Source organism: Microcaecilia unicolor, chromosome 8 (assembly GCF_901765095.1).
Source record: "Microcaecilia unicolor chromosome 8, aMicUni1.1, whole genome shotgun sequence".
NCBI classification, from domain to species: Eukaryota; Metazoa; Chordata; class Amphibia; order Gymnophiona; family Siphonopidae; genus Microcaecilia; species Microcaecilia unicolor.
Window position 1 is genome coordinate 165,616,200 of NC_044038.1, and position 26,828 is coordinate 165,643,027.

A 26,828-nucleotide genomic window follows, 5' to 3' on the forward strand; every position below is an offset into this window, starting at 1 on the left:
AAGGGCTGCCTCAGGGGCTATAATGTGATCTTCATCACCAAATGGTTTAAATGGTGTATACCCTAGTTTCCACCATATATTTTTTTTAATTAATGTATTTATTTATTAGGATTTATTTCCTGCCTTTTTGAAGAAATTCATTTAAGGTGATGTACAGTAAGAATAGATCAAACATGAGCAATAGGCAATTACAGCAGTCAAAATATTCAAGTAACAATACAAAGTACGGCATAGTATACTACTTACAATGTCAACACAATACGTAATAGAACATTTTAACTGACAGTGTAGGGTATAAGCAAAGATGGAATATATAGATAGGTAAGAGAGTAAGAGGCGTTAGAAAGTAAGGTGACTGATTTGAAGAAAGGTGCACATGAGGTCAGAGAGATGGTTAAATGTTATTTCAGCTAGGGTAGGAGTGGATAAACATGTCCTGCTGCAGTATGTGCAATTTATGGCTAAATGACTAACAGCACAGTTGATTTATCGGAGGTTAAATCGCTCTCCAGAAGATGGCAGCGTGTTACCACACTCTTCAGTATTGTTCAGTATCTGGCTGCACGCTGTTCTATAAAGCGTAACTCAAAGGGGGCGTGGCTATGGGCACTTCAGGGGCGATTCAAAATCTTGCGTGTAGTTATAGAAAAAAAGAACATTGCCTCAAGGTTTCAGCAGACGTACGTCTGGTGCCTAAAGTTCGGCTTAGGAATCGGCGCTATGCAGTATTCTATAAAGGGCACATACTTGGAGCTTAGTAATAGGCACCGAGTTATAGAATGAGGAGGTATAATAGAAACTTTGTACGTGGAGGGGCATAATCGAATGAAAACGTCTATCTCCATGGGCGTTTAACTCCAAGAACGGGTCCGTGAAGGGGCGGACCGAACCGTATTTTCGAAAAAAATAGACGTCCATGTTTTATTCGACAATTTGTGAGCTGGGCGTTTTTGTTTTTCAGCGATAACGGAAATGAAAGCGCCCAGCTCAAAAACGAATAAATCCAAGGCATTTGTTCGTGGGAGGGGCCAGGATTCGTAGTGCACTGGTCCCCCTCACATGCCAGGACACCAACCGGGCACCCTAGGGGGCACTTTTACAAAAACAAAAAAAAAGGTAAAAGAGCTCCCAGGTGCATAGCACCCTTCCCTTGTGTGTTGAGCCCCCCAAATCCCCCTCAAAACCCACTGCCCACAAGTCTACACCATTACTATAGCCCTAAGGGGTGAAGGGGGGCACCTACATGTGGGTACAGTGGGTTTGGGGGGTTGGACGACTAATAAGCATTAAGCAGCACAATTGTAACAGGTGGGGGGGATGGGCCTGGGTCCACCTGCCTGAAGTCCACTGCACCCCCTAACAACTGCTCCAGGGACCTGCATACTGCTGCCAGGGAGGTGGGTATGACATTTGATGGTGAAAATAAAAAGTTGTGAAACATCATTTTTTTGTGGTGGGAGGGGGTTAGTGACCACTGGGGGAGTCAGGGGAGGTCATCCCTGATTCCCTCTGGGGGTAATTTGGTCATTTAGGGCACTTTTTGGGGCCTTATTCGTGAAACAACAGGGTCCAGGAAAAGTGCCCTAAATTCTCGCTAAAAACGCATACTTTTTTTCCATTATCGGCGAAAGGCGCCCATCTCTGATCGCCCGATAACCACGCCCCAGTTCTGCCTTCGACATGCCCCCGTCAACTTTGTATGCTTCCGCGATGAAGTGCAGTTGAAAACGTCCAAGTTCGGCTTTCGATTATACCGCTTTATTCGTTTTTGTGAGATAAACGTCTATCTCCCGATTTGGGTCACAATATAGGCGTTTTTCTATTTCGATTATAAGCAGGATAGTAACATAGTAGATGACGGCAGAGAAAGACCTGTACAGTCCATCCAGTCTGCCCAGCAAGATAAACTCATATATGCTACTTTATGTGTATACCCGACCTTGATTTGTATCTGCTATTTTCAGGGCACTGACCATAGAAATCTGCCCAGCACTAGCCCCGCCTCCCAAACACTAGCCCTGCCTCCCACCACCGGTGCTGCCACCCAATCTCCGCTAAGCTTCTGAGGATCCATTCCTTTTGAGCAGGATTCCTTTATGCTTATCCCACGCATGTTTGAATTCCGTTACCGTTTTCATCTCCACCACCTCCCGCGGGAGGGCATTCCAAGTTAGTTGCTGTTGAGACTTGGAAGGAGGAGGAAGTGCTGCCAGAGGCTCTGCAGGCTTCCAGGGGGAAGGGAGTGAGGCCTAGCTCCTTCCCCAGAAATGAGGAAGGTCCCTGGGGAGCGGTCCTCAGGAAAGCCCCAGGCCAGGGGGTCTCCTGGGGCCAGGGACCAGAAGGCCAGGAGAAGTAGTTCCCTCTCTGGCAGGGCTCCAGAGAGGAGGGAAAGGAGCCCTGTGGATCGAAGAGTGCAGGCTTCCACGGGAGGAACCCAGACCGGTACCCCCCTCACAGTGGCACGCCATCTAGCAGGTGAGGTGGGGAGAGAGCTGGGGGAGGCCCCAGAGAACAGCAGATCGGAGGAGAGAGAGGAGAGAGCAGAGGTAATGGAGATCTGCCGGTAGGCCCTACCGGTGTCAGAGGAGGAGGAAGATTTCACAGACTATAGTCAGGATCCAGAGGACCCGACCAGTGGCCTGATTCAAATGGTGAGAAAAATAAAAGCACAGAAAAAGAGGTGGTAGAGTTGGGGAAACGGGTTAAAATGGCAAAAGCCCTGTGCAAACTAGCCCCAGTGGAGCACCGCAAGACTTATACAAAGGAGGTAACCCGTTTACTCAAGCTTCTTCAAAAGAAAGAACATTTGCTGGGGGCATTGAAAAAGGGCCCTGGGAACCCTCTGAGAGAAGTTTACATCAACAGAGAAAGAATGGCCTTGGGGGGAAAGGCCCTGACAACCTTCAAACAGTCACAACAGCAAACAGAGAAGGAGAGTAGGAGCTCAGACCTTGGACCCCAGAACACCCAGGGGCCAGAGGAGCTTCCTGGGCCCAGTACCCAAAAGACATTACAGTATATGCAGTACCTTGCTAGTCAGTCTCTGGCAGCTTCTGGAGCAAGCAGGACTGGAGAGGCATGCTCGTTAAGGGAACCTGAGGTTGGAAAAACTGAACAGGAAAAAAGTTTTAAAACCCAGACTTTTCATCTTGTAGAAACAGGGGCTGGAAGTTCAGGAGAGAGACTCTTTTCTACACCAGTGATGGTGGAAGCAGAAATGGAAAATTTACCTGAGCAAGAAGCAAGAGGTCAGCAGAGGCAGTTGCAGCCACAGGTTTTGTGCCCATTGCCTGCAGCAGGAGTTGAGAGCAGCAAACAAACACTGACTCCATTGCAGCTGGGGAGGCCCCACCCACACAGCACTGAGGGGCTGGAGGTCACGGCCAGGCAGGCTGCAGCACTGCCAAAGACTGAGAATGGTGAGGTTTTAGCAGATGAAAACCTGGTGACAGAGAGTGCTGCAGCTGGACAAACAGCAGGTGAAAAGGAGGGGTTCTCGATGAAGAAGGCACAGGAGGATCAGGAGTGTTTGCAACAAACCGGCCTGGCAGCAGAGGCTCCAGCCAATCGGGCTGTGGGAGCAGGAAAGACTGCAGAACAGCTACAAAGGCTGACAGAGGAAATAGCTGCAGTGCCAGAAGATTCCCCATGTGTGAGAGGGCAGGCACTTCTGGAGTGTGGGAAGCCTCATCCGCTTGGCGAAACAGCGGGGCTGGAGGATCCGACGGAGCAGAACGTTGGAGGAAAAAGGGACCCGGTCCAGAGAGCAGGTTTTGGGCGGGAGGGAGGGGTGCTTGCCTTGCCATGCGCACCAGAAGTAAACTTAACTGGTGGTACTAGGGATTCTGATTCCGGCCAGGCAGCGGGGTGGTTGGCTCTGGGGGGAGGGGTTGATTCGACGGGAGGGGGAGGGGGAGGGGGGCAGGGGCACTGGGAGGGGACCAGTTATATAGGGGAACCTGCTCTCAAAGTTCCTACGGACCAAATCGATGGGGAGACAGGCAGGGTTTCTGTTGCAGGAGGCATTGAACTGATGGACACTGTGACTGCAGGGGATACGAGTGCTCGGGGGGTGAGGGGTGCAGGGGACCAAGGTTTGCTGGTTGAAGGGGTACAAGGCATGTTGGGGGGAGGGATAGGGAGGGAAGGGAGGGAGGCTGAGAAACGGGGAAGGCAAAAGAAGGAGGATATGGTGCATCAGGAGCGGGGGGGTCCCCGCGCTGGAGAAGGGGGGGGACGGTGGGGGGGGGGGTCCGTCCTTTGCGGCGGTGGTGGGTGGAGGAGGTGGGCGCAGGGGAACTAGGGGGGTAGGGGGCAGCGGGGAAGGATGGGGAGGGGGGGGGGGGGGGGGGGCCAGGTTCCCAAAAGGAGGAATGTGGTACAATTGAGATGGGTGGGGGAGGGGGGGATGCCAAGCAGGGATGCGGTCCTGAGATTGGTCCTTGGTCTAGGATTCCTCCCAGAGGACCTCTATGCCTGTATTCATCCGGTGAATATACCAGAATACGATATCAGCTTTCTAACCCAGCGAGGCATGGAGGTCTTCTGGGAGAGATACGAAGGGGTACGGGGGAGAGGGGACTGGAAGAACTACCGGGCCGTACCGATCAGCAGACCCGACCTGGTGCAGGTAACCCTTCTGGTTCGAAATGAGTCTCTATCAGGGGCGGACCTGGCTTTCTGGCTACAACGGTACGCAGAATTGCGTACCCCCTTGTCCAAACTCCCGGACCCCAGTAGGGTGTGGGCTGGAGGTTGGGGTGCGCAGGTTAGGCTGAGGCAGGCAGGGCATGTCACCCAGCACATTCCCTCCTCGGCGTTCATCGGCAGGGATCGGATTCTCTGCTTTTATAAGGGGCAGCCACGGCAGTGTCACAAGTGCGGGTCGTTTAGACATTTTAGTATGTCATGCCCGGTTGTGCAGTGTGGAAAGTGCGGGTCTAAGGAGCATCCCACGGAGTCCTGTATGTCTATTCGGTGCAACTTGTGTGGGGGTCTGGGGCATGCATTTCGAGCCTGCCCTTGGGCCTCCCATAATGGGGGTGAGGAGGAGATAGATAGGGATGGTTCAGGTCAGGGGGAGGGGGGAGGGGAAGCAGACCATGATCAGGTTCCCGGGGCGGGGGGGGAAAGGGTCCAGGGAAGGACAGGGACAGGTAGAGGGGGGGGGGGCTTGGGGGAGGGTCGGAAGCGGCAGGAAGGGGAGGATGGGGGCTGGACGCGGGTGTCCAAGAAACAGCGGAGAGGAAAGGGGGGAAGGGGGGTGGGAATGGGGATAGAAGTAGGGAATAGATTCAGGGGTTTGGAAGAGGAGGGAGGGGTTGAGGAACTGGCTGGTGAGGAGGTAGAGGATGGGGGTAGCCGGCAGGACGGGTTGGGAGGTAGGGGAGAAGGAGTGAGGGGAACAGCGGGTAAGAGGAAAGAGAAACGGGGGGGGGGGGAGGGTTTTGAGGGACAAAGAGGGGGGAAGGGTAGGGGGGGAGGTGGGTGGATCGGGGGAGGTGACGGCTGATGCAGGGAGGGCGGGAGAGGAAAGGAAGGTAAGAAAGGATGTAGTAATGCAGGCCCGTGAGGGGAGGGAGGAAGGGTCGGAGGCGGGATTGATGGGAAGGGTGGAAGAAGAGGAGGTAGTAGGGGTGGAAGAGGGAGGAGAGGAGGGGGGCAGGTCGGGTGATGATCCCCAGGGAGGGAGGGAGGTGGGTGAAGACAAAAAGAAGATAGGGAGGAAGAAAGCAAGGGTGGGGGAAGGGATGTTTAAGCTAGGGGTCCGGGATTGGGCGGAGGAGGAAGAAGAGGGTGGAGGGGAAGGGACCACGGATGATGGTGTGGAGAGAAGGGAAGGCAGCCAGGAAGGCGGGGGGTGTGGTAGCGAGGACTGATGGCGGGACTGCTATTGGTGTTCGCCACACTTAATGTGGCTAGTGTCGCCTCCCAGAGGGCAAGAAGCTTGGCATTTGATGGCCTCTCTGCTGTGGAGGCGGACTGTTTCCTCCTCCAGGAGACCCGGTTGCAGACGCTGGAGGACATCCGGCGGGCAAAGAGGGCCTGGAGATGGGGACCCTCTATCTGGGGTCTGGCCGGGGAGAGGTATGGGGGGATAGGCATCCTCTTTAAAACCAATAAAGTAGAGATTCAGAGGGTGGTGGAGCTGGGTATTGGTAGGTGTTTGGTGTTGGACGTAATATTGCGGGGGGTGGCCTTGCGGGTGATTAATGTGTATGGACCGCAAAGCAAACAGGGAAGGTCTGCATTGTTCAACAAAATTAAGCCTTACCTATACACTTCAAGGCAGTTGGTGTGGGGAGGAGACTTCAACACTATCTTACGAAAAGAGGATAGTGGGGGGCGGGCACCACAAGTACGTTATGATGGGGTTCGACTAGCGGGGATTATGAAAGGAGCAGGGCTGGTGGATGTACATATTGCACTTGGTGGTGGGAATCAGGGTTTCACCTTTTCACGGGGCACCTGTAGGAGCAGAATTGACCGGTTTATAGTTCGGGAAGGGGCATGTAGGCAGGCACCTAGGGTGGTGGAAGTAGATTTCTCTGACCACAGGATGGTGATGATAGAGTTGGGGGGAGGGGGGGTGTGCAAGCTAGGGAAAGGGTTGTGGAGATTGAATCTCAAATGGTTGAAGGAGGGGGTGTTGCACCAGGAGTACCTGGAATTCCTAGCAGACCAGGTGTCCATTCAGGGTGTCTTCCCTTCCCTCAGGGACTGGTGGGAAGTACTGAAACACCGCACCAGAGGGTTTTTTCTCCGTCAGGCAAGGCGGGAGGGAAGGGAGGCCACCCGGTTGGGGATCGCCCTGAGAAAGCGGCGGGATAATCTAATTTCCCGGGGGGGGGGGGGGAGGAGGGAGGATATTGAGGTACTGCAGCAGGAGGTTGAAAGAGTACAGTACAACCGCTACTCTTCCCTCGTCTACGAGCGGGACTTCGGGAAGCTGCTTGGTCCGGACCCGTATGACTGCTGCAAGGAACGAAGGGAGAGGAGGGTGGTGGTGGGGTTTAGGGATGAGGGGGGGGGGGTGCTCCAAGAATCCAGGGAAGGTATTTTGCGGGTGGTGGGGACGCATTTTGGGCGGGTTTTCTCGGACCTACAGTTGGGGACAGAGGCCATGGGAAGATATATTGAGGGGACCCCGGGGGTGGGTAACTGGGGGCCCCATCTTCAGGTCTTAACGCAGCCGTGGACGCTGGGTGAGGTGGAGGAGGCCATTGGGGCCTTGCGGCGCAGAACAGCGCCGGGGCCGGATGGACTTCCGGCGGAGTTTTACCAACGGTTCAGGGACCAGCTGGCGCCGCTCTTGCTGGAACTCTGGGAGGAGGCGCGAACAGGAGGATCCTTGCCGGAGTCTATGGGAGGATCAGCATTGGTCCTCCTTAGCAAAGGCAAAGATCCTCAAGACGTGGCGAACTGGCGACCAATAGCACTATTGAACAGCGACCGGAAGATCTTCGCCCACATGCTTCATGCTCGCATGAGGAAGGTCTCCGGTGAAGTGCTAGCAGTCCCGCAGAGGTGTGGGGTCCCAGGAAGGGGGGTGCTGGAGGCAGTAGCCTGGGTGAGGGAGGGCTTGGAACATAGCCGGGTGGGAGATGGTAGGTTGGTCGTGGCCTTGGACCAGGACAAGGCTTTCGACCGAGTGCAGTGGGAGTTCTTGTGGAAGGTCCTGGATCACTATGGCTTCCCGGGGGAGTGGATCGCACAACTGCAACTGTTGTATGCTGGGGCGCGATTTTTTCCCCGGTGAATGGATGGAGGGGGGCGGAGGTGGGGGTCACCGCAGGGGTACGGCAGGGGTACGGCAGGGGTGCCCATTGAGCCCCCTGCTGTACGCTTTTGCTATAGATCCCCTGGTGCGGAAGCTGGGAGGGGGGGGGGGAGGGAGGGCTCAGAGGGGTAGAGGTTGGCAAAGGGAACGTATTGAGAGTCATCGCTTATGCAGACGATGTCACCGTTTGGGTGGCAGACCAGAGGGAGGGGAGGATGCTGCGGGAGACCCTTGAAGAATATTCCAAGGCATCGGGGTCACGGGTAAACCTGGGTAAGTGTACTAGCTTGTGGGTGGGTCCAGAGGAACGGCGATTTAACCTAGGGGGCGGGTTTCCTGCAGGGATTGAAAGAATGCGGGTGTTGGGAGTGTATTTTGGGGGGGGGGGGATTACGGGCGGGAGAGTTGGGAGCAAAAGATATCGGAGGCAAGGGAAAAGGTGGATCGTTGGAAGGGGTGGCGGATGTCCATGGCAGACAGGGTCCGGTTGTTGAAGACCCAGATAGTCCCCATGTTTCTCTTCTTGAGTTACATCTGCCTTTTGCCGGACTGCTGTTTCACTTCATTGTACAGCGTGTTTTTTCAACTTTTGTGGGGCAACAGGATGAACCCGGTAAAACGCAATATTACTTACCGGTCACGGGAGGAAGGGGGGGTGGGGATGGTAAACCCTGTCTTGCTATTCTCCTCCCTGTTCATCCAGTTTAACCTTGGGCGGGGGGGAGGGCCGGAGGCCCCAGGGTGGGCACAAAGTGTTGTGCAGTGGTGGGAGGGATTTTGGGGCCCTTGGTGGGGAGGGGAGAAGGTGGGGAGGTTGCGGAAGGGTTTCCCGGAGGGGGTAGGCTACTACAAATCCTTAGTAAAGCTGGTCCGGTTGTGGGACATTACATGGGAGGAAATAAGGGCGGGGCAGAGGGAGAGCTGGGTGGAGCGGGTTCGCTCCCAGCATTTCTCATCTCCCCTGACTCTTAGGGATGCTCCAGGGCCCGTGCTGAGGCAGGGCCTGGGCTTTATTTCATCTAGACGACTCCCGAACAAGTACAGGGACATTGCCTGGCTGTCCCTTCACGGTAAATTATATGTTAGGGCAAATATGCACCGAAGCATGCAGGACCGAAACTGCCCGAGGGGGGAGTGTGCTGGTCAGCTGGAGACGATGGACCACTTCCTTATGGAGTGTCCATTCTCCAGAGCAGTTTGTGGAAGAGTGGCTGCCTTGTTGGCCATCCCCAGCTTCACGTCCTACACCTATGCAGACTGGGTGTACGGGAGGCAGCAGGGGACGGGGCGGCTGGAGCCAGGTACCGCCTTCCTCATATCAGTTATTATCAGGTACTGCCTGTGGGTGGCCCGATGCGGGGTGTCTATGCGCCAGGAGTGCAGGTCGGCTGAGCAGGTTTCCTGGGACGTTGTCCGAGCCGTCCAGGAATTGGCACGCTGGGAAAAGGTGGAGGGGGGGGTACATAATTTTGGGGTTTGGTGGAAGCATGTCCGCTTGAAGTTGATTTGAATGTATGGTGTGGGGGGGATTTGGGGGGGGACGGGTTTTATCGGGTTTGTATTTTTTGTATAAAAGTGTAGTGGGGCTGGTTTTACAACGGCATGATGTAATGTCTTGAATATTGGTTTTTTCCGTTTTATTTAATAAAGGAATTCTCCAAGTATCCACCACTCTCTCTGTGAAAAAATACTTCCTGACATTTTTCTTGAGTCTGCCCCCCTTCAACCTCATTTCATGTCTTCTAGTTCTACTGCCTTCCCATCTCCGGAAAAGGTTCGATCAGACTCTAATATCATATTATTCACACTTCACATAAAGACAAAGTAGAAAGATAGGTCTCACAGTAACACAGTAAATGACGGCAGATAAAGACTTGTATGGCCCATCCAGTCTGCCCAAAAAGATAAACTCATTGTATGTATACATATAAAGTAGCACATACAACGAGTTTATCTTGTTGGGCAGACTGGATGGACTGTATAGGTCTTTACCATTGGTTTAGCATGAAGACTAAAACCTAAATATACCTTGTGCTATTTTAGTTAGGTTTTGGTCCTTACGGTAAACCAGTGGTTCCCAAACCTGTACTGAAGGATCCCATCCCTTAGGCAGCAGAACAGGATGGGCCACTGGGGCCATGGTCTGAACAACGTTTTGTTCCATACAGAGGGTTGAGAGACTGTGGGAGATACTGGATCATTGTGAGGGTGGGTGGATGAGAGAGACCAAGAGAGATACCAGATTGCCAGCAGAGAAGAGGAGGGAGAGATGACTGCTGGGGGGAGGGGGAGGAGAGAAAATTTCATGCACAACCACTTTGGGCTCAGGCCCACTCAAAATGGTCTGTCAGGCTATGCCATTGCTGTGAAGACAAAGTTGCATCTCTGGTCTATATAATCTTCATAGGTGCCAGCTCTATGGGTGTCAGTGGGTGATATGCTCAATATTGGGGGTGCCATCTCCCTCATTGTGTCAAATGGCACCCAAAATCATTTTGAAATGTTGGTAGCTATGAACCAATATGACCAGAGAACAGAGATTTTGAAAGCTTGAAATGAAGACACAGTCTCCGTACCTCCTATTCTTTCTGCCATCTTCATGGTGGATGACATACCATTGAGCCTTCTTGGCAGAGTTCAGATTCATCCAGGTCTGTGTTGTGTTATTAGGTGCTGCACTGACCAAATTCCAAGGCTGAAACATAAAAGAAATGCCATGCATTAATACAAACATCTGACTTTCAGGTCTTTATCTGGCTTCATATGAAAGTGAAAGCCCCGAGAACCAAACTGAAAAGGACCGATGGAAATCCTTAAGGTAACTATATGTTTTCTCAACCCATAAGTCAGACCTGGTTCTGGAAGCATCCCTGCCAGTCAGGTTTTCAGGATATCCACAATGAATATTCATGAGAGAGATCTGCATTCACTGCCTCCATAAACTTTGGTCTGTTCGTTTTGTTCATGCCTCTTCCCATCAATCTTTTAGAAACAAAATCTAAAAACCTGGCTTTTTAAGAAATATGTTGTATGAAATACATCTCTTTTTTTTTTTTTTAAACTTTTATTTCATGATCCCTGGATGTCTGTTCCGGTTTTTTCCCTCTAGTTGTGAACTGCTCAGAACTCTTTGGTTATGATGTTATTATGTTATGCCTGCAAGTCTCTCATGAATATTCATTGTAGATAGCTTGAAAATCTGACTGGCAGGGGTGCCTCCAGGACCAGGTTTGGGAACCACTGCCATAAATATTTATTATTATATGTGCACGAGAATATTATGCAAACTTGCTGACCAGTGGAAATAGACTGATGATTCACCCTAAGGTCTTTTCCTTCAGAAGCTATTGGACTACAAAGAATTGACATCCTTATAATGCAACAGTTACCTGAGGCTCTTTTGCTAAATCTTTTTTGTTCCTGCAAATGTTCATCAGACTTCTCTGACTCATAACACAATCATTAAGACACGCTATTGACAGCTTGTATTTGCACTGGGCAATTTTGCTTTAGACATCTTTAATTTTTAGAGCTTTTTCTTCTCCTTAACAATATATATATTTATAGCCCTGCTGTGTGTGCTGAAGGAACAGTTATATCTAGATTGAACTTGGCAGTTGTGACACGTTGAAAATATTTAGAGAAGCAGGATTCTCACCAACAGACTTTGCTACAAAAACTTTGAGCATTTGTGTATATTGTTCCCCAATATTCAGCCACATTTGACTAGTCAGGATCGGCACCTGGCCGGTTAAGGGCCTCTTTTAACAAGCTGTGGCAATAGGTCACCTGTGCTGGCGTTGGCGTGTGTTTGTGATGCACGCCGAGGCCCCCTTTTACTGCAGCGGGTAAAAGGTAGGTCTTTCTTTTCTTCAAGAAATGGCCGTGCGGCAAGTGAAGCACTAGCCGTGTGGCCATTTTAGGAGGGAGCCCTTACGGAGCCCATCGAGATGGAAGTAAGGGCTCCTGCACTAATCCAGCGGTAACTGGGCAGCACGCAGCACTGCCCAATTACCACCAGGTACACACTGGCACTACTTCACAGAGAGCGCCACTGGTAGTCCATGAAGATTTTGCTTTTGCTCGCATTCAGAGTTACGTTTGATACCCCCCGTTTATGTAGAAATTTCTTATCTACAATTCTTAACTACTTTGACAATATAACTGACATCATAAGACTCCTGAAGCAGGCGCTCAGGCGCCGAAACACGGCTGTTGTGTCAAGTCGAATTTGATGTTAATGAAATAAAGCTTTCAATCCATCTACACGTCTCCTTCGTTGTTTGAGAAGAGCCAGCTTCCTCTACTCCTCCTTTTTTGGCTTTGATTGCGATACGTAGAGAATCAGTGCACCTCCACCTCTTTTGTGGTTTCCTTCTTTCCTTCAATTCTTTGGAGGCAACAAGAAAGCCAATGAAGTAAGAGAAACCCGAGTTTTTACGTTTTAACAAATGTAATGATCTTTATTTCAGATCTACTATCTTAGGAAAGACTTGACTGGAACACATGAATGCAGTAGGAAACAAGGAAAACGCCAAGAAGCCTTTGCACTACTGAATCCAAAGTTGCTTTCCTGGGACTTCGTTGATGATTTTGGTTTTCTCATTTTGTTTTGGACTGTGAAATGTGATGATCTGAATTCAATGAAATCCACCCACAAGCCTATGTAACGTGCATACAAGTATCCTTTTATAAACATTTTACACCGAAGTGTTCTATAGACTGCTGTTCCTGGCGGGATGAAATCCAACTGTACCATGATCACCTTGACAATGAATTGGGAAAGGAAGGAGAGGCATAGGTCATGTATAGTTAGCTTTTAACACGTGAGCCAAGGCTGGTTTCCCCTGCTATTGGTGGTCTTCTTAAGGTACTTCATAAACTTTGTTCATTCTGATACCAAGAGGTCAGAAGGTACCATGACAGTCCAGTCACACGGCATATACTGTACTATGTCGATGAGTCTACTGAATATGCCCTCAAATTTGATCACCACCAGTGAAATATGTGTTGTACTTAACTTTTTTTTTTAACCTTCTTGGGTTTTTTTTTTTTAACAAGCTAATGACTTTGAAAAGAAATGTGAATTTGGGAATGACTTTTCATTGACTGGAAAGAGCATATAAGTAGCTAAGCAGATATGGGTTACCCCCCCCCCCTCCTCCCCTGGAGCTGATCACTGGTGGACTCTGCTGTATTTATGCGTTTTTAAATGGACACAGACACTTATACAATAGACATATGGAGCATAGAGTACATGGACGTGACTGGCCAAACACTTTCTCCATGTACAAGGCAATGCTTATCTCATACTGTTATTTTCAGTAGAGGTGAAATTATCTGGAGCACTTCCTTTCATAAAACTACTTTCAAGAAATCAAGAACACGGAGAGGGAGAGGACAAAACCAGAGTACAGACTTTAACTGTGAATGTGAAGACAAGTCATTCATACCTGGAACTTTATTCCTCAATTAATATTACAAAGCACTTACATGGAAAGGTTTCTCATGGAACAAGCTTGGTGGCAGATGAAATAGTCATTGTTTCCCCATATGACACTGTCACCATGCTGAAATCAAAAATGGACATGTCAAAGTGAAACGCTAATAATATACTAAAAATTGGAAAGTTTAATTAATATGGTGTTTGACAGTGCAGTCATGTAGAGTTTAACCCCACCCCCTATCAGAGCTACTATGTCTTAAATGTAGTTGATTGTAAATGTGTACATATTTGTAAGCAATGGGCACTGGTTTGCCTGTGGTCATAAGCCTGCCTTGAAATGGGCCTGGGGCTGCTGAAGTTTTGTGTTCAGCTGGTACTGGCAGGTAGTTTGTGCTACCAGTGGTTATATCAGCGTAATAGGATCTTCGTATGTTAACAGTGTTACAGACCAGATTCGGGCTGACTTTGTACTGTAACTACCTACATCAGCACTACAGGAAAACATGATGGGTTTGAAATTTGCTTATATAGTGCTGGAAGTTGAAGAGTTTGTTTTCTAAACTCTCACTTTCATCTAAGAAACGTAGGACCCTGTTTACTAAGGTGCATTAATGTTTTTAGCGCATGCTAAAAATTAGCATGTGCTAACCGTGTTGACGCCCAAAGAAATATTATGGACATCTACATGGTTAGCACGCTAAGAATGCTAATGAGCCACTAGCACGACTTAGTAAATAGGGTTCAGAATCTCTATATTCTCTCAGGAAAATCTGGCTTTTTGCTAGTACTTTTGCACGTATTTTGTTATTATTATTATTTGCTTCATGTCTGTGTGATACCTGAATTTCTCTCCTTCAAAGTACGTTTATTATGGATGCAGTGCCATACTGTGTTTGAGGTGAGGATGCATTGATGTATTTAAGTTCACGTTTTCTACCTTTATGAGAGTATTTAAGAGCAGCGTGTTAAAGTGCATTCAACTTTTTTTTTATACAAGGCATCCAATATCAGTCAACAGAGAGTATATGAGAACTTTTTTCATAAGAACATAACTGTTGCCATACTGGGATAGACCAAAGGTTCATCAAGCCCAGTATCCTGTTTCCAACAGTGGCCAATCCAGGTCACAAGTACCTGGTAAGATCCCAAAAGAATAAAACAGATTTTATGCTGCTTATCCAAGAAATAAGCTGTGAATTTTCCCAAGTCCACGTGGACTTTTCTTTTAGGAAATTAGCCAAACCTTTTGTTAAACCCTGCTAAGCTAACTGCTTTTACCACATTCATTCATTTAGAATAAGCAGCATTATTCCCATGGCTATCTTAATTTCGGGCCATTGGAACCCACGCCCAGAGACATGTACGTGAGGAGACACCAGGATCTCCTTCCTTGCTGCTCTATGATATTATCAGTATTAGTGTGGGGCCTTTATCGCATCAGAGGGGGCCTCTCCCCCATGCCTCAGTCTTATTGGCTTTGGGGTCCTATGGCAGGTTAAGATAGCACTGTAACAGGAATAATCAGGGCTGGGATTACCATAGCATCATGTCTGGCAGGCAAGGCTGAGCCAGTCCTGGGTTTCTAACAATTGCATACTGGGATCTGTAGTTCTTGTTTCTTAACAGATGAGAAGAAAGGCAGGTTCCTTACCAAACAGGAGAATCACAGCAAGAGAACAGCACCAGAATGAGCAAAGTTTTCTGTAAAATTTAATTCAAGCAAACTTAAAAACACATAAAACCTGACATGACCTACATCAATGGTAGAAACATTCTGGGCTTCTTTTACAAAGCCGTGCTACTGATTCCCAGTGTGGCAAACAAGCCCATTCAATTCCTATGGGCTTCCTCTCATTTGCTACGTGGGAATCTCTAGTGTGGCTTTGTAAAAGAAACCCACTATAAACAAAAATAAAACAACATAAATATAAATATAGCATTTAAAACATACAATATAAAATATTAATAAATGATACATATATGGAAAGGTATCACAAACTGAAAATACTTATCTAAAAAAAATTCACTTTATAGATTTGTAAACATTCATGAGAGAGATATGAACAAAAAAACTAAATAATTAAGAATAAATTATTGTTGTATAAGAAAGTGATCTAAAACACTATAGACTTGCCATTCATACTGAATTAATAATTAAATAAAACATAATAGAATATAAATATTGGTAACAAAAGAAAATACTGAAGACATTTCATACACTTTATATGTATCATGGCTTCTACCACTGATGCAGCCCATGAGCAAAACATGACCATGTTGAGCTTTACATTTTTTTTTAGATTTGTTTGAATTAAATTTTACAGAGAATGTTGATCCTTCCAGTGCTGTTCTTTTGCTGTGATGTTCCTATTTCTTAATAAAACAGATCACCCATTAGGTGTGAGATAACAGTGAAATCAGAAGAGCCTCAGCCTTCTCCACAAGACAGGAAGCAATATGGCAAGGTTGCAGTGGCATAGCAAGGGCGGCCGCTACCCTGGGCAGTTCGCCGCTGCGCACCCCCCCCCCCCAGGTGCAGCATGACACCCCCCTCGGTGCATCAATCCCCCCCCTTGGCGCATCACCCAAGCCCCCCCCCCCCGAGTGCATTCTTGCCTGCCGTGTGCATGCCGCTGGGGGGTGTCGGTTCCGCTGGTTCCCTGCTCCCTCTGCCCCGGAACAGGAAGTAACCTGTTCCGGGGCAGAGGGAGTAGGGAACCAGCGGAGCCGACACCCCCCCAGCGGCGTGCACCCGGGGCGGACTGCCCCCACCGCCCCGCCCTTGCTATGCCACTGCAAGGTTGTGCAAATGCAGGGGTCCTTTTACAAAGGCACACTGAAAAATAGCTGTGGTAGTGTAGACATGCGTTTTGGGCGTACGCAGAATCATTTTTTCAGCGCAACTGTAACAAATGCTTTTTAAAAAATGTTTTGCTGAAAATGGACGTTCAGCAAAATGAAAATTGTCATATGTCCATTATGGTCTTACCGCCAGCCATAGACCTAGTGGTAAAGTCTCACGCTGTATCCAAGCGGAATTGATCCACGTGCATGAAATGCCACTTAGCGCGTGTCCAATACGCGTGTCCGAAAATAAAAATTATTTTTCGGATACGTGCCAAAAATGAAGTTACCGCAAGAGCCATGCGGTAGCTGGGTGGTAATGCCATTTTGGTGCATGTTGGGCGTGCGTAGACGCTTACGCGGCTTAGTAAAAGGGCCCCGCAATGCCTATAAGAATATAAGATGTGTCATGCTGGATCATAGTCAAGGTCCATTGAGCCCAGCATCCTTTCTGTAACTGTGCTCAATCTGGATCACTGGGAAACACCCAGCATATCCTGAAGAATAAATTCATTCCTTGCTGCTCATTTGCAAGAATAGGCGGTGATCTTGTACAACTCCATTTGGCTAGTAATTGTTTAGAGACTTTCAGGCTTATTTTCGAAAGAGAAGGGGCCTATCTTCCGACACAAATCGGGAGATGGGCGTCCTTCTCTCAGGGTCACCCAAATCGGCATAATTGAAAGTCGATTTTGGGCGTCCTCAACTGCTTCCCATCACGGGGACGACCAAAGTTCACGGGGGCATGTCGGCACTGTAGCGAAGGCGGGACTGGGGCATGATTAAGAAATGGGCGTCCTCAGCCGATAATGGAAAAAAGAAGGGCATCCCTGACGAGCACTTGGCTGACTTTACTTGGTCCATTTTTTCTTGCGACCAAGCTGTGAAAAGGTGCCCGAACTGACCAGATGACCACCAGAGGGTATTGGGGATGGCCTCCCCTTACTCCCCCAGTGGTCACCAACCCCCTCCCACCCTAAAAAAAAAAAACTTACAATTTTTTTTTTTGCCAGCCTCAAATGTCATACTCAGCTCCATGACAGCAGTATGTAGGTGCCTGGAGCAGTTTTAGTGAGTGCAGTGCACTTCAGGCAAGTGGACCCAGGCCCATCCCCCCTAACTGTTACACTTGTGGTGGTAAATGTGAGCCTTCCAAAACCCACCCGAAACCCATTGTACCCACATCTAGGTGCCCCCCTTCACCCCTTAGGGCTATGGTAGTGGTGTACAATTGTGGGGAGTGGGTTTTGAGGGGGGGGGTTGGGGGGGCTCAGCACCCAAGGTAAGGGAGCTATGCACCTGGGAGCAATTTGTGATGTCCACTACAGTGCCCCCTAGGGTGCCCAGTTTGTGTCCTGGCATGTCAGGGGGACCAGTGCACTATGAATTCTGACTCCTCCCATGACCAAAGGGCTTAGATTTGGTCGTTTTTGAGATGGGCGTCTTTGGTTTCCATTACGGCTGAAAACCGGGGACGACCATCTCTAAGGTTGACCATCTCAACATTTAGGTCGACCATCTCTAAGGTCGACCTAAATGTTGAGATTTGGGCGTCCCCGATCGTATTATCGAAACGAAAGATTGACACCCATCTTGTTTCAATAATACGGGTTTCCCCACCCCTTCACGGGGCCGTCCTGCAAGGACGCCCTCATGAAAACCTGGGCGCCCCATTCGATTATGCCCCTCCATGTCTAAACCACTTTTTACCCCACCTATGCTAGACCACATCCTCCAAAAACAAATTCCACACCTTATGCATTGAGGGGCCCTTTAACAAAGGTGTATCTGGGCCTATGCGCATGCAGTGCACACCAAATTGGCATTACCGCCTGGCTAGCGCGTACGCCTGGTGGTAATTCTGAGTTTGGCGCACACCAAAAACATGCGGTAGAAAATCATTTTCTATTTTCCACTGCAGTGGTGTTCCCATAGGTAATCGGCAGTTGGTACTTGCTGGACGGTTACTGCGTGGGTAACCCGTGAGCCCTTATCACTAAGCCAATGGGTGACGTTAAGGACTCAGGCCGTAAATAGACACGCGCTGGTTTTCATTTTGCCGGTCCCTAAAAAAACCTTTTTTCCAGATGCGCTGGAGAAATGGTCCCATGCGCGTTCAATACATGTGCCCACACTACCGCAGGCCACTTTTTGGCGTGCCTTTGTAAAAGGACCCCTGAGTGAAAAAATATACTTTCACCTTATTCCCATGATATTTTTCTTTTAAGAATAATATGGGACTATAGATAACTAAAAGAGAGCCATAAAGGTGACAACAGTTGGGCAGAGTGATGAAGAATGCATCTAGAGAGGCACCAATACAAGAAGAGAAGACTGCGAGTCCCAATGGACTCTGTTCCCCTCCACCTCCCAGCTGTCAGTCTCCAGGAAGTTGGGTACGTTGCTCTGTTAATCTCCTGTTGGTGACAGTGGGAAAGGAGTGTGGAGTGCATGACGGGGAAAAATTCATGAGTTAGGCAAATGCCTCAGGAAGAGAATCTGAAGGATGGGCAAGTGAATGGTGGAATCTGGAGTAAGTTAGTATAACAGAAGAGCCTTGGGGGGGGAGGGAGGGAGAGGTGAGTGGACTGAGAGCAGGTTGAGGGGTGGCAAGTTTGAAAAAAGAAGCATGTTGGGGGCAGTGGCGTAGCTAGGTGGGGCCATGGGGGCTTGGGCCCCCCCAAATTTCCTCTGGGCCCCTGGTTTTGCTGGTGGGAGTCCCCAACCTCCGCCAGCTGAAGCGTTCTCCAGCACCAATCTCCGGCACCGGACAACACTTCAGCTACTGGGGTTGGGGACTCCCTGCCAGCCAAGGTAGTTGCTGTGGTAGTGGGTGGGGAGCGGCAGGGGTTGTGGCAGGGCGGGGGGGGGGATGCGGCAGACCAAAATGTGCCTCCCCATCTCGGGCTCTGGCCCCCTCCTACCGTGAGGTCTGGCTACACCCCTAGTTGGGGGGAAACTGTCAAAGCTGCCACCAGCAAAAGTTAATGACCCACTGAAAATAGTTTCAGAACTTCTGCTGTATTGTAATCCTATTTCTTACCAGCATATTCCCCGGAGGCAGTTAAGGCTTTTGCGCCCAGGTACGAAGTGGTATAAAAAATCAGTGATTTATATCCAAGTGTCCCTCTCCTCCCTCCATCAAAGGACAACAATCACATTGTTTCTCAAAGAAAACATGAACTATTTACCACCTCCTGACATAGTTTTAAAATCATATTTTAAGTTTAAAACTATAAATAACCTTTCATTGTTTGAACCCAGTCTCCCAAAGGAGGAGCAACTGTCCAGTGTAACTTTGCATATACGACGACAGCAGATGGAGAAAGGAAACTGATGTCATAGATTGTGCAACAACTGATTGCATTATAACGTCATAAAAAGAGAAACTGAATAACCAATAATAAGACCCTCTACTTTTGCATATTTCCAAAAATGAACCACCACCCCTTCATGTGGATTTACAACTTAGGTTGTGAATCTGAACAATAATAGGTTTTAAACAAGGGTATGAAAAATAAACTGACCGTTGTTTTTTTGCGATATGTGTAAAAATCTCTCCCAGATCTGTTTTTACTAAAAGTGAATGAAGACAGATCTAGAAATTTATCTGGCCGCTTGTTTTGCATTGATAAAGCCTCACTAATGTACAGACTTCTAACAGGGTTAAAATGAGAGTCTGTTCTGCTCCATTCTTGAGCTTTGTAAATGGCTGAATATCTGGAGTAATAGTTTTAAGAACATAATATTTCTATTCTGGGTCAGATCAAAGGTCCATCTAGTCTAGTATCCTGTTTCCAGCAGAGGTCAATCCAGGTCACGCATATCTGGCAGGATCCCCACAATTAGCACGATTCCATGCTATTTACCCCCCCCCCCCCCCAGGGATAAACAGTGGATTTTGCTACATCTGCCTAAGTAACAGTTTATGGACTTTTCCTCCAGGAATTTGTCCAATCTTTTTTTAACCTGCTGCACTGACTGCTTTTACCAAGTCCTCTGGCAATGAGTTCCAGAGCTTAACTATGCGAGTGAAAAATATTTTCTCTGATTTGTATTAAATGTACTATTTAGCAACTTCATGGCATGTTCCCAAGTCTTTTCACTTTTTGAAAAAGTAAACAATTAATTCACCCTACCCATTCCACTCTACTTGGGATTTTATAGACCTCTATTATATCTCTACTTCAGTCATCTGTTCTCCAAACCTAAGAGCCCCAACCTCCCTAGCCTTTCCTCGTATGAGAGTCATTCCATTCCCTTAATCATTGTGGTTGCCCTTCCCGTTTCTAATTCCGCTATATCTACTTTGAGATGTGGTGCCCAGAATTGCACACAGTACTCAAGGTGCAGTCTCATCATGGAGCGATACAGAGGCATTATATTTTGTGTTTTATTCTCTATTCTTTTCTTAATAATTCCTTACATTCTGTTTGCTATTTTGGACACTGCTACACACTGAGCAGAAGATTTCAGTGTGTTCTTCATGATGACACTGACATCATTTTCCCGAATGGTGACTCTTTATATGGAACCTAGCATTGTGTAGCTATAATTTGGGTTATTTCTTCCCAATGTGCACCATTTTGGCAAAACCTGTCTGCATTAAATTTCATCAGCCATTGGGATGCCCAATCTTCTAGTCTCCCAAGATTCTCCTGCAATTTCTCACAAACCGTATGCAATATAATAAGTGAATAATTGTAATCTGAAAATTTGATCACCACACTCATCATTTCAACCTCCAGATCATTTACAAACTTGTTAAAATGCCCTGGTCTTAGTATAAATCTCTATGATATTCAGCTTCCTCCATTAACAGAATTGATCATTTAAACTTACTCTCTGTTTCCTAGCTTTGAACCAGTTCCCATCCACAACAGGACATTGATTCCTATCCCATGACATTTTAATTTCCTCGGGAAATTAAAGAATTACTTCAGCCAGCTCAGGAATAATAAGTGAATATACATAATATGCATTGTGTATATTCATGTAAATGGATCTCTTTCCTGTCCCAGATGATGGTTGATAAAGACCAGTTGACTGTTCTCATTTGCTCTAGTTCTCTATCAATTTGGATAGGTAAGAAAATAATTCCTCATGGTAAAACTAGCTCTCTCTTCCAACTTCTACCAGACTTTCAACAATGTTACTGCCCTCTGTAATTGTCCCAAATACATGTAAGTTCCAGTCTAGTTCTGGCCAACAGAACACCAAGCAGACCAATCCCTGGCTCCATCCCCAAGCTCTCAAGTTGCTGATGCTGTGTTGGGCAAAATATTGGTAAGGCTAAGGCCCCAGTAGCCCACCCCATTCCACTGCAGATGCACAGAGCTGGGACATATTTCAGGATGGGGATAATAGTACTGTGGAAAAAGAAGGGGTGGCTTTGTCAAAGTAGTAGGAAGGCAATGTATTTGTACCCCTAACTCTGATCCCTGCTTTTCTCCCCCACTACCTCTTCTACTCTTATTCCCTGCCCCCAAGATGGCCACGTTTCGCCCACAGGCTGTGTCAGGGGTAAAGCTATGGTGCAAACATATAAATCAGTTAGAATCATACAAACAAATGATATAAATTATAAAAATCATTAATAAAATTAAAGGAACCTTATAAATTGCAATGACAATGTTAACAAAACTCTGTAAGCCACATTTAGCCTGCAAATAGGTGGGATAATGTGGGATACAAATGAAATAAAATAAATAAATAAATATGACCAAATTATAAAATCATGCAGTCAAAAGGATCACATAAAAGACAGCCATGTAGTAAACATGCAGTCAGAATCATTACTTGCATTCAAAATCATTACATGAATAAAACAGCTATAAAGCAATCATAAAAAATTAAAACATAAATAAACGTATATGTAATGATTAGTGACCAAAATCAATCTTCACTGCATCTCCACTCCAATTAATACCAGATGCAAGCACAAGTTTATTGTTTTGGGCAAGATGACTCATCTCTCCCACCACCTCTACTCTTATTCCCCGCCCTCTTTTTCTTTCCTTCCACAAGACTATGGTATGAAAAGAACAGTAGTCCTTCTGGTTTTTCATCTGCTGACTGTCTATGCTTATCTTTCAGTCATCTTTACATCCCATCATCCTAGGGCAGTGGTTCCTAAAGCTGGTCCAGTCAGGTTTTCAGGATATACACAATGAATATTCATGAGAGAGATTTGCATACCAAGAAGGCAGTACTTGCAATTCTCTCTCATGAATATATATTGTGGATATACTGAAAACCTGACTGGCTGGGGTGCCTCCAGGACCAGCTTTGGAAACCACTGCCCTAGGGGCATTGCTCTGGGTACCTGCCCCTCTTGTGCATCCTAGGTTACAGCTCTGGGGCTCATTGTTAGAATAATGGACTGTGAAATTTGGAGATCTGGATTCAAATCCTGATCCAACACTCATCATGACCTTTGTCAAAGTTACTTTTTCTCAGGTAGTGATTTAGACTGGGGAAGGGAGTCACTGTATCTATATGCAGTTTGCTGAAAAGTGCCCTGGTTTAGGATCTTCAATAAATGGTAGCATAAAATGGTGATACTACAACAGAGGACATGGGTTTCTCTCATAAGATAGGCAGAAATCACAGCTGAGAATAAAGAGAACTAGGGGGAAGGGGAGGGGTTGCATTTCCTCACTTCACACAGCAACAGCTAAAAAGACATACTATAATTTAAAATCTGTACGTCAAGCATAGTAAATATTTCAGTAAGAATCTTTACATGCTCCGCTAGTTCTTGCCTCCTGTACACATCCTGACAGTGTGAATTTGAAGCTAAATATGATAAACTGAGACTATGTTAGTATATTTTATGTGACATTACCATGTGCCAAATGAATAAAACCCTTTGCAATTCATAATCAGAAAAGCTGTAATTGGAGAATGGAGGTGGGGGTGGGGAGGCATATCAAAACCTGTAAGTAGCTGCTTAATGTGTGTATTTTCAAACTGACCAAAATCCTATTTGTTAACAATAGTGGGCTGAAAACCAGGGAAGCCTGGTTCAAATCCCATTGCAGTTTCAATTTTTTTTAGCATGGGAGGCGTGTCTGTGGGTGGAGAATAGGTGCACGCTGCGCTAGTCGGGTATAGTGGGTACATTGCCGCATGCTGCCTGATTAGTGCAGAAGCACTTGCCGCCTAGTATTTGGGACATTAGTGCATGGCCATTACAGGAAAACATACAAATACGGCCATTTTACCGCCAGGTTACAAGTGGCCACAGTGCAGAGTAAAGCCACGCGCTACAAACAGCACCAGCCACTTTTTAGCGCAGCTTAGTAAAAGGGCCCCTTTGGTTGTAAGTATTTGGGCACAGAAAAATGCCTGTGTGGAACTGCTATTGAATACTGGCGCAAGGCCACACGTCAAACTTTAGGTGCGAACATTTACGCCAGCTCAGAGACTGGTGTAAGTGCTCGCACAGGTCCTGTCCATGCCCCCCCCCCCCCCAGTTCATGCCCCTCCCCTTGCAGTTGCTCGCTATGGATTTTGCAAACACGTTTTATAGAATATAGTATGACACTGATTTTCCAGAATATGCTTGGCAGGGGGGTGGTCTGGATAATCATGAATTCGGATGATTGGACAAACCTATGAAATATTAAAATTGCTCATCAGAAGGATATGGCACTGTCTGGAGCTGGATAGAAAGAAAGCCCTGCGAAGCTCCGCTAAGTAGCGTGTGTCTCATATTGACACACATGCACGTAAATGTGACCCATGCATGGTACGCAGGCACTCGTGATACAGTGGAGCTTCGCGGGGGCTTCTTTCTTTCCACCTCCAGACAGTTCCACATCCTTCTAGTAAGCAATTTTAATTTAACTATCTGGGGGAAATGGATGCGGGGGGGGGGGGGGGGGGCAATCCCGATCTAGATAATTGGCATTTGGATAATCGGCATTGTTTGTGCTTTTCGTGCCACGCCTCCAGAGTCTCTAATCACGGCTGGGCACTACTCACACAAATACAATCCCCTCGACCGGTACCTTAAAAGAACCAGACAACTGGTAGCACTATTTAGACTGCAACAAAGACAAAAAGAGACCAAGGAAGCGCTTCCTGGGGTTAACACTGGTTTATTTAATTATCCAGAGATTAGGATAAAAAATAAGAAAATAGTCAAGTATAGTCTAGTATAGAAAAGAGGAGAAAAACATGTATTGACAATGGAAAGTGGTCAGGTCAGGCTCTCTATCCCCTGGCATGGGGCAGAGTGCACTATACACTGACCAACTTCTTATCTGGCAAGGACATAATATATAGAACTTTCTATCTCTTACAGTACAAAAGAGCAAGAGAGAGGGAGGGGCTTTTCCCTCCTTAATTAGCATCTTGTAAATACAGTCAGGATACAGTCAGGATCTTTATGACAAAGGATGTGCATGGCCTATGTTTACATTTCTTTTAGAAGTTACATTTTGGTCTATTGTCATGAAGTGACAGGGTGTTTTTAGATTAATATCTCTCTTCTGGTCATACCTTCAAAAGAATATATTTCAGGTCTTTTGATCTTTTTGTTTTAGTATATAGCGAATGCTACATACCTGTAGAAGGTATTCTCCGAGGACAGCAGGCTGATTGTTCTCACTGATGGGTGATGTCCACGGCAGCCCCTCCAATCGGAAACTTCACTAGCAAAGGCCTTTGCTAGTCCTCGCGCGCACCGCGCATGTGCGGCCGTCTTCCCGCCCGAACCGGCTCGTGTTCGTCAGTCCCATATGTAGCAAGACAAAGACAAGGGAAGACACAACTCCAAAGGGGAGGCGGGCAGGTTTGTGAGAACAATCAGCCTGCTGTCCTCGGAGAATACCTTCTACAGGTATGTAGCATTCGCTTTCTCCGAGGACAAGCAGGCTGCTTATTCTCACGACTGGGGTATCCCTAGCTCTCAGGCTCACTCAAAACAAGAACCCAGGTCAATTGAACCTCGCAACGGCGACGGCATAACAGAAATTGACCTACAAAGAACAACTAACTGAGAGTGCAGCCTGAACAGAATAAAACCGGGTCCTGGAGGGTGGAGTTGGATTCAAACCCCAAACAGATTCTGCAGCACCGACTGCCCGAACCGACTGTCGCGTCGGGTATCCTGCTGCAGGCAGTAATGAGATGTGAATGTGTGGACAGATGACCACGTCGCAGCTTTGCAAATCTCTTCAATAGTGGCTGACTTCAAGTGGGCTACCGACGCTGCCATGGCTCTAATATTATGAGCCGTGACATGACCCTCAAGAGCCAGCCCAGCCTGGGCGTAAGTGAAGGAAATGCAATCTGCTAGCCAATTGGATATGGTGTGTTTCCCCACAGCCACTCCCCTCCTGTTGGGATCAAAAGAAACAAACAATTGGGCAGACTGCCTGTTGGGCTGTGTCCGCTCCAGATAGAAGGCCAATGCTCTCTTGCAGTCCAATGTGTGCAGCTGACGTTCAGCAGGGCAGGAATGAGGATGGGGAAAGAATGTTGGCAAGACAATTGACTGGTTCAGATGGAACTCCGACACAACCTTTGGCAAGAACTTAGGGTGAGTGCGGAGGACTACTCTGTTATGATGAAATTTGGTGTAAGGGGCCTGGGCTACCAGGGCCTGAAGCTCACTGACTCTACGAGCCGAAGTAACTGCCACCAAGAAAATGACCTTCCAAGTCAAGTACTTCAGATGGCAGGAGTTCAGTGGCTCAAAAGGAGGTTTCATCAGCTGGGTGAGAACGACATTGAGATCCCATGACACTGTAGGAGGTTTGACAGGGGGCTTTGACAAAAGCAAACCTCTCATGAAGCGAACAACTAAAGGCTGTCCTGAGATCAGCTTACCTTCCACACGGTAATGGTATGCACTAATTGCACTAAGGTGAACCCTTACAGAGTTGGTCTTGAGACCAGACTCAGACAAGTGCAGAAGGTATTCAAGCAGGGTCTGTGTAGGACAAGAGCGAGGATCTAGGGCCTTGCTGTCACACCAGACGGCAAACCTCCTCCATAGAAAGAAGTAACTCCTCTTAGTGGAATCTTTCCTGGAAACAAGCAAGATGCGGGAGACACCCTCTGACAGACCCAAAGAGGCAAAGTCTACGCTCTCAACATCCAGGCCGTGAGAGCCAGAGACTGGAGGTTGGGATGCAGAAGCGCCCCTTCGTCCTGTGTGATGAGGGTCGGAAAACACTCCAATCTCCATGGTTCTTCGGAGGACAACTCCAGAAGAAGAGGGAACCAGATCTGACATGGCCAAAAAGGAGCAATCAGAATCATGGTGCCTCGGTCTTGCTTGAGTTTCAACAAAGTCTTCCCCACCAGAGGTATGGGAGGATAAGCATACAGCAGACCCTGCCCCCAGTCCAGGAGGAAGGCATCCGATGCCAGTCTGCCGTGGGCCTGAAGCCTGGAACAGAACTGAGGGACTTTGTGGTTGGCTCGAGATGCAAAGAGATCTACCAAGGGGGTGCCCCACACCTGGAAGGCACCAAAAAGATGGGGAGAAAAAAACTCGACCCGAGGCCTCAAAGGGGCCTACCCCGAAAACGAAAGAAAACTTATTGGGGCCAAAAACTAGAAGTACGGGGAAGGGAAAAAGACCGTAAGGCCCTTCTCTGAAATCCCTTTTTTTATTTTTTTAAGAGTGAAAAAGTCAAAAGACGCGCGAGGGTCAACTTAAGGGGCGCGAACGGCGCAAACATGACCGTACCGAGCACGGACAAAAGAAGACTGACGAACACGAGCCGGTTCGGGCAGGAA

At 47.7% G+C, this 26,828-nt stretch overlaps 1 protein-coding gene across 1 annotated transcript in view; it reads left to right on the forward strand.

The window, feature by feature from the left end:
* The window catches only part of RASGEF1C (RasGEF domain family member 1C), a 103,744-nt gene extending 89,920 nt beyond the window's left edge, over positions 1–13,824 (forward strand). Inside the window, exons 13-14 of the mRNA XM_030212091.1 lie at positions 10,526–10,598; positions 12,253–13,824. Coding sequence (XP_030067951.1) covers positions 10,526–10,598; positions 12,253–12,277 — 98 coding nt within the window. The 3' untranslated portion in view covers positions 12,278–13,824. The remainder of the gene's footprint in view (positions 1–10,525; positions 10,599–12,252) is intronic.
* Positions 13,825–26,828: the final 13,004 nt, after the last annotated feature.